General features: G+C 35.9%; 1 protein-coding gene across 1 annotated transcript in view; it reads right to left on the bottom strand.

The window, feature by feature from the left end:
- The window catches only part of LOC126471540 (uncharacterized), a 572,770-nt gene that overhangs the window by 91,222 nt on the left and 468,831 nt on the right, over nt 1-12,717 (bottom strand). The window contains exon 5 of the mRNA XM_050099767.1: nt 7,884-8,023. Within this exon, the coding sequence (XP_049955724.1) occupies nt 7,884-8,023 (140 nt within the window). The remainder of the gene's footprint in view (nt 1-7,883; nt 8,024-12,717) is intronic.

The raw sequence follows: 12,717 nt of genomic DNA, 5'->3' as shown, positions 1-12,717 counted from the left end.
GGCCAAGTTTACATCCCGAGAGTGAAACACGGTGGGGTTCAGTGAGGATTTGGGCAGCCATCTCATGATATTCCATGGAAACCATGCTTACTCTGCAAAGTCACATTAATGCCATGGATTATTTAACCATTTTGGCTGATAAGGTCCATCCGATGGTATAATGTTTGTTCTTCAACGGTGATGCTGTGTTCCAAGAGAACAAAGCTCACATTCCCCATGACTGGTTTTGTGAGCATGAGGATGAAGTATCACATCTCCCCAGGCCACCACAGTCAACAGATCTCATTATTATTGAGCCTTTGTGGTCTACCTTGGAGAGAGGGGTACATGCTCACTATCCACCACCATCGTCATTACCTGAAGTTATCGCTGTTTTGCAGGAAGAATGGTATAAGATTTCCTTGAAAATCACAAAGGACTGGTATTTATCCATTTGCAGATGACTGGAAACTGTTTTGTCTGCCAACATTTTTCCTGTACCATATTAGGCATGATAATGTGTTGTGTTTTTGGTGTTTCCACATTTTTGCCTACTCCGTTCTATCTGTCAGTGCATAGTCAACTATCATTTTAAACTTGAGCCATTGTTCCTCTATATCCTGTTGTCCTGAGCTAAGAGTTTTAAGTTCCTCACTGATATATGACACTACTGCTTCTTAATCTAGTTTACTGAACATATAAACATTTCTACTTGTTTAGTGCCCTTTGTGCTTTGGTAATCTCTGTTGCTACAACTGCCTTGTATTACGTACAACTCCTAGGTGACTCATTTATCTTTTTTTCAATTTAATTTAATTTTCTTTATTTATTTCCTACTAACAGCTGCAGATGTCATTTCTCAACATAGTGGGGTAATGTAGATCATCCGATATTTTTCCAATTTTTTTGTGGCCCTTTAGGGACTAAATAACTTGTGTTCATTATCTGAACAATAGTGCTGACTGCTGACTGATATTTACTTTATTTTATAGTTAAGTAGAGGCCGTTTGGCTATTCAAGTAATTTGTTTGCTATTTTCAGGGCTGTGCATAGATATCTACTTTGAAAGTGGTACATTTTTATTCAGAAGAGTTTTAGGTTCCCAAATATCTTTGTTGGCTTTGTGGTGGTGATTCTGAGGACTTTATTAAACATATAGCTTGCAAAATTATGAAACATACCACTACCAGTATTGGTTGGTATTGTACTTTTACATTGGCACTATACTCTTTTGCACCTGCCACTTACACTGTCCCATTTTGAAAAACTGTAGCCAACTTCAAGATGGTTAGTGTCATCCACACCAGTGCCCTTGGATCCTCTCAATTTTTAGATGGAAGATGCTGTACTATTAGCGCATGGAAACAATATAGAATAACCAGAGGTTGGGTTGACTGTTAATTTTGTTTAATTATACAAACAAATACAGGCTCCAAACACAATACACTGTAGATTTTACAGTGATGGCACAGGAAATGAAATATTGTGTTCTCTGGCAAAAAATGCAATTTTGTTGTGACACATTTTATTATGAATCACACTCTTTGTTAAGTGTTTTCCATTGTGTACATCCAATCACTGAAATCAGATTATGTAAGGTCTGCGAAGTAGCTATCTATGGCTGCTGTAACCTCTTTGATGGACTCAGTATGTTACATAACAACAAATCAAAAGTTAACAAATCTCATGAACAGGGTGGATGTCAAACACATTTTACTGTTTTTGAGTTTTCCCATTGACAAATGCACTTTTGTTGTCAGATGCACTGTTCTGATGGAAGATAATTGTTGTTTTTTGCTGTATTTTGGAATCTATACCGATTTTCACATATTTGTTTTGATTTATTGGTCCAGAAGACTTGTGTAATATTTGTTGTTCAACCTCTTGCCAGGTAATCTCCCAGAAAATACTGACCATAACAATTCTAGCAAATGAAATAAATCTTCCAATTTTTGGTGCATGGTGACTTGCTTCCAGCCAATGTTTTGGTTGTTGTCTTGCTGTTGGCATGAACTGGCAAGCCAATGTTTCACCCTAAGTTATAACATTAACAACTTTCTGTCTTGACCACATTTTTTATTATTTCCAAAATTGCCTTACGCATTTTGACATTTCATCATTTTCAAAGGCAATCCAGCACCTACTATCAATGTTCGTGCTACATCTTTGCCGACCGGTGTGCTGGCAACAGCTTACGCCAGCACAATTCACGTACACTGAAGAGCCAAAGAAACTGGTACACCTGCCTAATATTGTGTAGGGCCCCCATGAGCATGCAGAAGTACCACAACATGGCATGGCATGGATTCGACTAATGTCTGAAATAGAGCCAGAGGGAACTGACGCCATGAATCCTGCAGGGCTGTCCATAAATCTATAAGAGTACACGTGGGTGGAGATCTCTTCTGAACAGCATGTTGCAAGGCATCCCAGATTTGCTCAATAATGTTCATGTTTGGGGAGTTTGGTGGCCAGTGGAAGAGTTTCAGCTCAGAAGAGTGTTCCTGGAGCCACCCTGTAGCATTTCTGGATGTGTGAGGTGTTGCATTGTCCTGCTGGTATTGCCCAAGTCCGTTGGAATGCACAGTGGACATGAATGGATGCAGGTGATCACCAGGATGCTTACGTTCGTGTCACCTGTCAGAGTTGTATTTAGACGTATGAGGCGTTCCATATTGCTCCAGCTGCACATAGCCCACACCATTACAGAGCCTCCACCAGCTTGAACAGTCCCCTGCTGACATACAGGGTTCCATGGATTCATGAGGTTGTCTCCATACCAGTACATGTCCATCTGCTTGATACAATTTGAAACGAGACTTGTCTGACCAGGAAACATGTGTCCAGTCATTAACAGTCCAATGTCAGTGTTGATGGGCCCAGGCAAGATGTAAAGCTGTGTGTCATGCAGTCATCATGAGTACACGAGTGGGCTTGGCTCCAAAAGCCCATATCAATAATGTTTCGTTGAATGGTTCACATGCAGACACTTGTTGATGGCCCAGCATTGAAATCTGCAGCAATTTGAGGAACGGTTGCACGTCCGTCATGTTGAATGATTATCTCCAGTCCTCATTGGTCCCATTCTTGCAGGATCTTTCTCTGGCAGCATTGATGTCAGAGAGTTGATGTTTTACCGGATTCCTGATATTCAGGGGTACACTTGTGAAATGGTTGTACAGGAAAATCCCCATTTCATCAACCTTGGAGGTGCTGTGTCCCATTGCTCATGCAACAACTATTACACCATGTTCAAACTCACTTAAATCTTGATAACCTGCCATTGTAGCAGCATTAACCAAACAACTGTGCCAGACACTCATAGTCTCATATAGGCATTTCTCACTGCAGCACTGTATTCTGCCTGTTTATATATGTCTGCATTTGAATATGCGTGCCTATACTAGTTTTTTTGTGCTTCAGAGTACATCACAAAACTGGTATCAAAATATACGAAAATATTACATTTCACAATACATCACAAAACTCGTATCAAAAGATATGAAAGTCTTACATTTCACAATTTATTAGATACAGTATAATGAGTATAATATAGATTTATAGCTTAACAGTGTTATGTTGAACATATAAAATTGTTCAAACATTGGAAAGTCCAGGTAGGAATATGAACAATGTAGGAAAAGATAGATTGCTACTTACTGTTAAGTTGCAGGCAGGCACAACTGAAAGTCACTTACGAAAAGCTTTCGGCCATAGCTTTCATTAGAAAAAGAGAAACACACATCAGTCATATTCACAAGCAAATGCATTTCATTGATGTGTCCAATTGTGAACAGTGATGTTGCAGTAATGTATAAGTTAAATAGGGTTCTCAATAAAAGACTTAGAGAAGTTTACACTTTTGAGAGGTGCTTTTCTTTGAGGAGCTCATACCATTTTGTACAAAAGACAAAAAATTTAGTCCTTCCAGAGAATGCTTCTCTAGCCTCCTTGGATGTTGTTAACCCATACACTAACAAACCAGTTTCCAAAACCATTGATGTTATCAAGTGCAATTTGTTAAAACATGAAAGTATTGTCCAAGAATAGAATAGAATTGATTGATATATCAGAGTTTTACTTGTCTTTCAACTATTTCACTTTAATGGAAAATATTACCATCAACCAGTAGGCCTAGCTACTAGAAACAGTTTATTAGGCACAGCAGCCCAGATTTTTATGGATCAATTGGAAAACAGTTTTGTTACTAAATACCCAGAAATCTGGAGTAACATTCTCACTTATAGCAGATATGTGGATGACACTTTTATAGTCGTAAAATGTAATGATGAAACGATCAAAAAGATGTCTCTAAAATTTATCAATATGCACCACAACATAAAATTTACAGTTGAACATGAAGTTGGACAAGCTATAAATTTTCTTGAGTCAGCTAGGTCCACCAACAAACTGGCATTTGGAACTTTTAGGAAGGCAGCATTTACAGATGCCATTATACCAGTGGACTCATGCCCCAAAAACTATTTTTTGTCTGTGATAAATGTGTTAATGAAGCTGCTCTTAAATGAAAATTACATTGAGAAAGATTTGAATATTTTAGAACAGATGGCGAGGTTGAATGGTTATGATAGTAAATAAGGTAAGTTTCTGTACAGTAAGCTTATAAATAACAGAAGCACTCAACATAAAAAAACAACAAAAAATAAGGATGAGTATGAAATATAAAGGAACATTCACTGAACACATAATAAACAGATTCAGGAGGCATAATATCAGTTTGGTGGTAAAAACTAACAGGAAATTAGGGAACACATTATGACACTCAATGGAGGCCAGACATGAAAAGTATGAGGGCATAGGAGTTTACAGGATTGATTAAGTGCGGTGATTGTGAAAAATTTTATGTAAGACAGACTCATAGGACCTTCACAAAACATATTAGAGAGCATACATATGACAGCAATGAAGGCTATATGAAAAGGCATCTTTTATAAAACAATCACATGTTAGGCAAAATTCAAATTAATCTTTAAGTCCTGCACAGTACTCCTAAGGGGCTGTTGTTAAACATGCTTAAGGACTTGGAGATTTTACAGAGTATAACAAAATTTTCATCAGAAATACTAAACGAACAAATAGATTTCACCAAAAACTTGTTTTTCAGTCTACCTACAGAGCACATATAGTTCTGCAATCGTCCTAGGTCCATGGCAGATGGCAACTCAATGTAGTTTACCTCTACATAGTATTGTTTTTGCGATAAACATTTTACCATTCTGTACTTTACCCATAAAGCTGTACACCTCTCTGTGGCTCTTTCCTGTGTTTTTCATTTTACGCAAGATGAGTTAAAGTTTAATCATTAACTACATATGTAGTGTAATTCACTTGTATTGGTCATAGGCTGATAAAGTATTTGTAAGTTGTTGCTCAGTTCTTGAAATTGCATTACACAAATTTAAAACTCTCCGCAACAGTGCTAATACAGCTGTTCCACAACACTTTTGCATTATTTCATTCAAAGTAATTTATTAAAACATTTGTAGTCACAGGATTACAAACAGTTTTAAAGGATTTTTCAGTATGTCAAGATTTATCTTGTTTACCCTAACCCCCCCCCCCCCCCTGTTTAATTGCTCCATGGGATTTTACAATGTTTGTTATTCACAGAAAACAATTCTGTAGTCATAGGACCACAGAAGCTCTTATGTACATTATTTTAAGTGTGCCAGTTATAAACTAAACTCTTCCTGTCCTCTACTAATCTCTATAATTTTTATTATTTTTTATCAACTGGCATATGTACAATTACAGCTTTTGGTTTGTTATATATTTCTTTAAGAGTTATCTTTGATTGCTGGAAAAAAACTGTGACATGTAATGTAAGTAAAAGGAAACAAGTTATGCAACGTAGCATAACTGACAGTGTACCATTAGTAGTAGTATTGCACTGGTTTTCGTATGACTGTATTTTGGATGGTGGTTTAGTGAAACTGATGTTTGTAGGTTAAGGAATTTTAATTAGATAAAGCAATATGGGACGGTTGCCATATACTATTGAGGGAACTGATGTATGGGGTTCCAAAATAGTGCCTTCTCAAATTGTTTGAATTTTCTGTATAGTGCTTAAGCTTTTGCTTCCATTGGCAGGAATGACAATGCATGGGTGTCACCTGTTCTTCATAAGTGAGTGCTTGTCCCAACTGGTATTTCTTGGTACTTATGAACTTTTATTGATGCTACCAATTTACATGCTGTAAGTTGTCAAAAAATTGTTTGTTGAAAGACAGTAGGCCTCATGTACCCTAGCACTACCCAGTGAACTCTTCCAGTGCATTATTTTCAACCACTCAAAAGACCTGTTACACATTTTTTTTTTTGTAAAGAAATACGTTTTTGTAAAACATTGTACAGTGTTTCCTGATGAAACTGTTTTATAAGATATAATGACGAAAATTTAGTTGTAAACAAATAAATGTGGCATGTTTGATGTATCCAGCACAGCCTAGTGGTTCATCCACTTGTTTTCCAATTAGTCCCTTGGTAGTGGTTTGCACTAGTCTCATGATTTAGACTGTTAACAAGACACAACATACTAATGAACAATTTTATATGATTTATATGACACTGGTAAGCTAGAAAGCCATAGTCTACTCATTATACTATATCTCTAGTTAATTGTCAAATACAACCTTTCTACACATATTTTGATACAAAGTTTGTGTTGTATTTTATAACCTTTGAAACTGACATAATGTCAAAATGCATAAGGCAGTTTTGGAAATAATAAAAATTGTGGTGAAGACATCAGAAAGTTATTAAAGTCGATAAAGATGGCCATTTCATCTCATAGCATTTTCATGCAAATTGCAGCCTCAGTTATAAACTGGTTCACAAACTCAGCTGAATCTTTTTAAAATCATCCAAACATCACTCATAAAACTTTTGCTTTAAGTCAACATTCAGCATGTGTGGAATTCATTTTACACAACACTTTCTTATAGTTAACTCTTCATGCAAATGTATTATTCTCTTCTCTGCCATGCCTTTGGTGTCAGGTATTTAATAAATGCTAGGTGGCATTTTTTGGATTTCATTTCCAGGACAGGTACAGGCACCTTTGAATTCAATTGCACATTTTGCACATGTTGATGTGGGCTCCTTATAATCCCCCATCAACTTTGGGTGAATAAATCACCCAAAACCAAAAAAATTATCATTGCACAGCATTACTGTTTATCAGTCTGAACAAACACACACAACTTAACTGAGCTATAAAGTTGTATAAACAGAATGATTTTGCTCGTTATGATGACACTTGACTTACTGAATTGAAAAAACATATGCCAACATAATAAAAACAAAATTTTATTGCTATCAGTGCAACTTGGGTGCCAGGATGAAACACTTTTTTCCTTGTTACAGTAATGTGTGAAAATAACATGAGATAGGAATTGTACTTCTTGTTGATCACTACAAATGGATCACAAATTTAGATTGGGCAAGTATTGACAGGAAATGAACCACTGACTCATCATAGAGACCATCCTGACGTTCACTTAAAGTGGTGTAGGAAACAATGGAAAACTAATTCATAATGACCAAATGGGCTCTGTCCCACCCAGCATGCAAGTAGAGCATTGTAGCAAGTGTACTACCTCACATGAGAATTTGATCATGTGGAAGGGTTTTCATTGTAGTATGCATATGAATAAAATGCCATTGAAGTATTAGTGTGATGATTTAGAATAAAACTAAAAAATAAAGCTGTTTATATGGAATATTTCCTTAGTCTTATGACTTCATAACAATAAATCATTACTGAAATATTTTTGTTTGAATTTCCAGCTAAATGAGCCATGTGAGATGTTAGTATTGATATATTACCTGTACTGAAAAGGATTGGCACAAACAGTTACAACCATCATAGTATCATTACTTACTGTGTTGTCCACCATTTTCTCCACATAGTTCTGATAATCCAATGCCATTTGGTAGTGAGGTGGTCACAATAAAACGGTCATTACGGCATATACCAAGTGTTCTGTGTGGCCCACTGAGAGAAAACTGTTCAAAATCCATGCTGCAAGTAAGTTTCAGCCATTACTTTTGTGTTATCATGTAAATGCAATTTAATTGTTTAAAAATATCATTAATTAATTTCTCTCTGAGTGACAGTTTTCAGATATGCATGAGATAACTGCATTACATCAGTTTTAGCTCTACATTTATAGGTTAGAAGTTTTGAATGCCATAATTATATAGCTGGGAATGTGTGGGGGAGGGGGGAGGGGGGGGAGGGGGAGGGGGAGGGGAGGGGGGAGTGGGGAGGGGAGTAGCAGGTGCACAGGCTATGTCTGTGATGCACAGGCACTGGAGCAGTGGGCTGCGGCACACGATGGAGGTGACTTGGAGACAAGGATTTGCATAGGTTGACAGGACAGAGGAAGAGGAAACTGCTGAATCGAGGGTGTGGGGACATTGGGTTAACAAAGACTGAGGCCATTATGGTTATGGGAGTGGAGGATGTGTTGGAAGGATAACTCCCATCCGCACAGTTCAGAAAAGGATGGCGGTGGAAGGGAGGATCCAGGTTGTGAAACAGCCATTGAAATCAAGCATGTTGTGCTCAGCTGTAGGTTTTACCACTGGATGGTCAGCTTTGTCATCGTCCACAGTTTGATGGTGGCCATTCGTTCTGGTGGACAGCTGGTTGGTTGACATATCAACATAAAAAACTGTGGAGTGATTGCAGCAGAGTTTGTATATGACATTTTTGTTTTCACAGGTGGCCCTACCTCTGATGGTATACGATAAGCCTGTGATAGGAGTGGACTAGGACATGCTGGGTGGGTGAATTGGGCAGATTTTACATCTGGCTCTTCCACAGGGATATGATCATATCTAATAATTTAATAAAACATGTGGGTCTGGAAATAAATGAAGCACTTTTTGATATTGCAGACTGCTCATTCAGAGGTGGAGTGTTTCCAGGAAAAAATAAAAATTAACTAAGTAGTGCTAAAACAGAAAAAAGGTGACAAATATTAGTCAAATAACTCCAGACTAGTATCCCTAATATCTGATTTTTCAAAAATATTATGGCTGCTTATGCAGAGTAGATTGATTAAATTCTTACAGAAAGACAATATTCTGGTACTGTCACAACAAAGTGTCCAAAAAGGGAAATCTACAGAAATAGCTATTGACTAACAGAGTTTGTCACAGAAGCATTGGACAAAAGGGACTCGGTATCTGCTATGATGATGATATTTGGTTTGTGGGATATGCAGCTGTATGGTTATCAGTGCCCATGCAAATTGCCAATCTTTTCACTGTCTAGTCTCACCACTTTTCCTGAATGATGATGAAATGATGAGGACACGCAAATATCCAGCCCCTAGGGCGAGAAAATCCTCGACCTGGCAGGTAATCAAACCAGTGTCCCCTTGATCCAGAGGCAGCAATGCCAGCCACTAGGCCATGAGCTGCAGATTGTCTGCTATGTTTCTAGATTTACCTAGGGCTTTTAATACAATCACCTTTACATGTCTACTTGAAAAAGTTGAAAGATGTGGCACAAGTGGACATGCAGTGCAATAATACAATCATATGTTGGCAACAAAAAGCAATATGTGGTGACAGAATCTGGACACAACCTCTTTACAAACAATATTAATGTCGGTGACAAAAAACAGAAAATTTTTTATTCTGATGACATTAGTAAAAGTAGAAAAAAGTGTGGAAACATCTGAATGAAGCACATTTATTTCAACAAACAACATGGTTGTGGCTCACAGAGAATGACTTAATTATAAATCTAAAATGAACAATGTTCACGGTGCTCACCAATAAAGAAAAATAATGTCACATACATTATTTATAAATGAAACAAAATGGGAACAAATAACTTCTGTAAAATTTTTGAGAATAGTGTTAAACAATAATCTCCAATCGAGACAACATATAGACAATGTGTACTTAACATTAAGTTCTATAATATTTATTATGAAATAACTTGCACTTTATGCCAGTAAACAACTTCTATGTACAGTACGCCATGGTCTTTTTACACTTACTCAACAATATGGAATTAGTGTGTGAGGATACTTCAGCAGCAACATAAAAGGAATTTTTGTACTGCAAAAGAGAGGCATCAAAAATACTGATATTTCTATTTATGTAGGCTACATATCAGTATAACAGTTTTGTTAACAAAGGACTACATATATCACTAGAAAAAACACAGATGTCCATTCACATGACACAAGTACTCAGTACTCAGGCATAGAACTGGTAAAGTGTCTACCTAAGGGACTAAGGGATAGTATGAGTAAGAAGGCATTCCAGAAATGTTTTAAGGATTATTTTGTGCAGAAAGAATTTTATAGTGTAGAAGAACGAATATATAAATAGTGAATAATGTTTTATTATCATTATATTTGTATTACAGTTACCTGTGGGAAAGTGAGAGTGGAAACGATATTTATAACAACATATAAAACTACACATAAGTATAAATTATTGCATGTATCATATGTTTTTGTATGTTTACACTGTATTCACCTGATTAAATCATTACTTAAATAACTTAAATATATAAATATAAACAGAGAGGTAAATGTATATATAAAATTACTGTCATATTTGCCTGTTTTGTATTTTAAACTGTAATATGTTGGCTGAATATTTTAAGACATTAGATTAAGCTGATCTATCTTATATAAGAAGTGCATACTCTGCACATAATGTAGTAAAATGTGACCAAATAAAAATCAGTCAATCACATACTCCCTTTCTACTTCATTTTGATCCCATTTACTTTCTCACTACACATCTACATATTTTGTCAATAATCTGCATGCATATTTTTTTCGGTAGCTCCTTTTTAGCTTCCAAGATTCACTTCCCATCGAACTAAACTACGTGGCAATTGGTACGCAAATGCTGTTTACGATCATGTTACTGATGAAAAATTATTGAATGATGGTGTACACTATAATGAGGTACTATACAGGGCAAGGCAATTAAAATAGAATAACATTAGGAAAAGGATAGATCGCTATTCACCATAAAGATGAAACACTGAGTTGCAGACAAGCACAATGAACAGACTGTTGCACATTTAACTTTGAGCCAAAGCCTTCATCAGAAAATAAACTGCACACACATTCATACCAGCAAGCACACCTCATGCACATGTGAGTGCCATCCCTGGCAGCTTGTGCTTGCTCATATGAATGTGTGTGTATGTGTCATTTCTTTTCATAGAAGGCTTTGGCCAAAAGCTGAATCTCTTTTTTGCACCTGTCTGCAACTTAACGTGCCCTCTTTATGGTGAATAGTGATTTGTCCTTTTCCTTATATTGTTAATATTTCAACCTGGTGTTTCCACTGTTCAAAAATAGATAGCATATGTGTAGAAGGCTCTGAAATCAGCAGATTCACTATCCTGACACAGTATCATTTATTAATTACATAATGTTGACTAAATAGACCTTCCTGTGAACATTTACACAGAAGTCATCCTCAAATTTGTGTGCTGACACAGTTTTTATAAGATTAAAAATTAAATTCCTTCCTATTAATCAACAGATAATCTTTTCAGCAAAACACTTTACTGTTTGAGTACAGACCTTTTATTATTATTTTTGTTCTGAAGGGCATTTTACTTTGATAGATCACTTCTGTAGCTTGTGAGTGGGTTAGATATTGAACCATGTGTAATTCTATAATTGAATTTTCCTCCACTCTGAACTTTGGTGCAGCCTGTTATAATCACCACATGTTCCTGTTATTAAAGTATAATTCCAATCATGCACATCAAGTGTCATTTATATCAAAAGTGTTAGTTCCCCACATAAATTTTTATGTATTATAGAATCAAAAGGTTTGGTAACATCTCATGAAAATCCAAAAAGATGATTTTTCTTGTTTAACTATTTATATTCTTCGTTTTGTCATACTGTTTGACTTGATGAACTGGCATTCATACTATGTAAAACTAAGTACATTGTTGTATTCCAAATTTTAGGAATGTTTCCTGCTACATACAGTGCACAGTATGTTTATATTTTTCAGTAATATGACAACTTGTCAAATAATTAGCAGGTAACTGCATTTGTGAACAGGTTTGATCACAGATATATTAAATTTTTTTTGGAAAAACAATTTACGATTTAGCATTTTGTAATGGCATTCTACTTTCATTCCTTATATGTTTGTAATTTATTAATTTTGTTTTTGTCAGACTTGCAAATAATACTTTTATTAGTGCCTAGTTCTGAACAATTTTGTTCATTCTCAAACCATTACTTACATTAGAAGAGACAATGTTACTAACAAAAATGAATTTATAAAGATAACAGACATTATCACGCTGTTTTATAAATTACTGGTATGTCATAAGTTAATGCTTTACTGAATCATGAATCCTCTTCTCAGGAAATGTAGGATCTGCCTATTAATTCATGAAGATAAATATAATAGGAAACATCTAGTAGAATGTAAATGATTTTGGAGCAGCCAGAAGCAGAGTTCGTTTTGTTTGCACATGACACAAGTATTGCAATAAATAGTATGTCAAGTGTAGTTCTAGAAAGATCTGCTAATGATATTACCATGGATATTAATAAATGGTTTAAAGCCAACTCACTGACATTAAACTTCGAAAAGACTCACTATATGCAATTCAGAACCTGCAAGAGGTTTCCACCCAGCATATGCATAAAGTATGAAGAAGAGCAAATAGAAGAGGTTGACAGTCTTAAATTCCTG

The sequence above is a fragment of the Schistocerca serialis genome, chromosome 3 (assembly GCF_023864345.2).
Source record: "Schistocerca serialis cubense isolate TAMUIC-IGC-003099 chromosome 3, iqSchSeri2.2, whole genome shotgun sequence".
Lineage (NCBI taxonomy): Eukaryota > Metazoa > Arthropoda > Insecta > Orthoptera > Acrididae > Schistocerca > Schistocerca serialis.
Note: the sequence above shows the minus strand (reverse complement) of the source record. Positions and strands in the feature narration are given on the sequence as shown.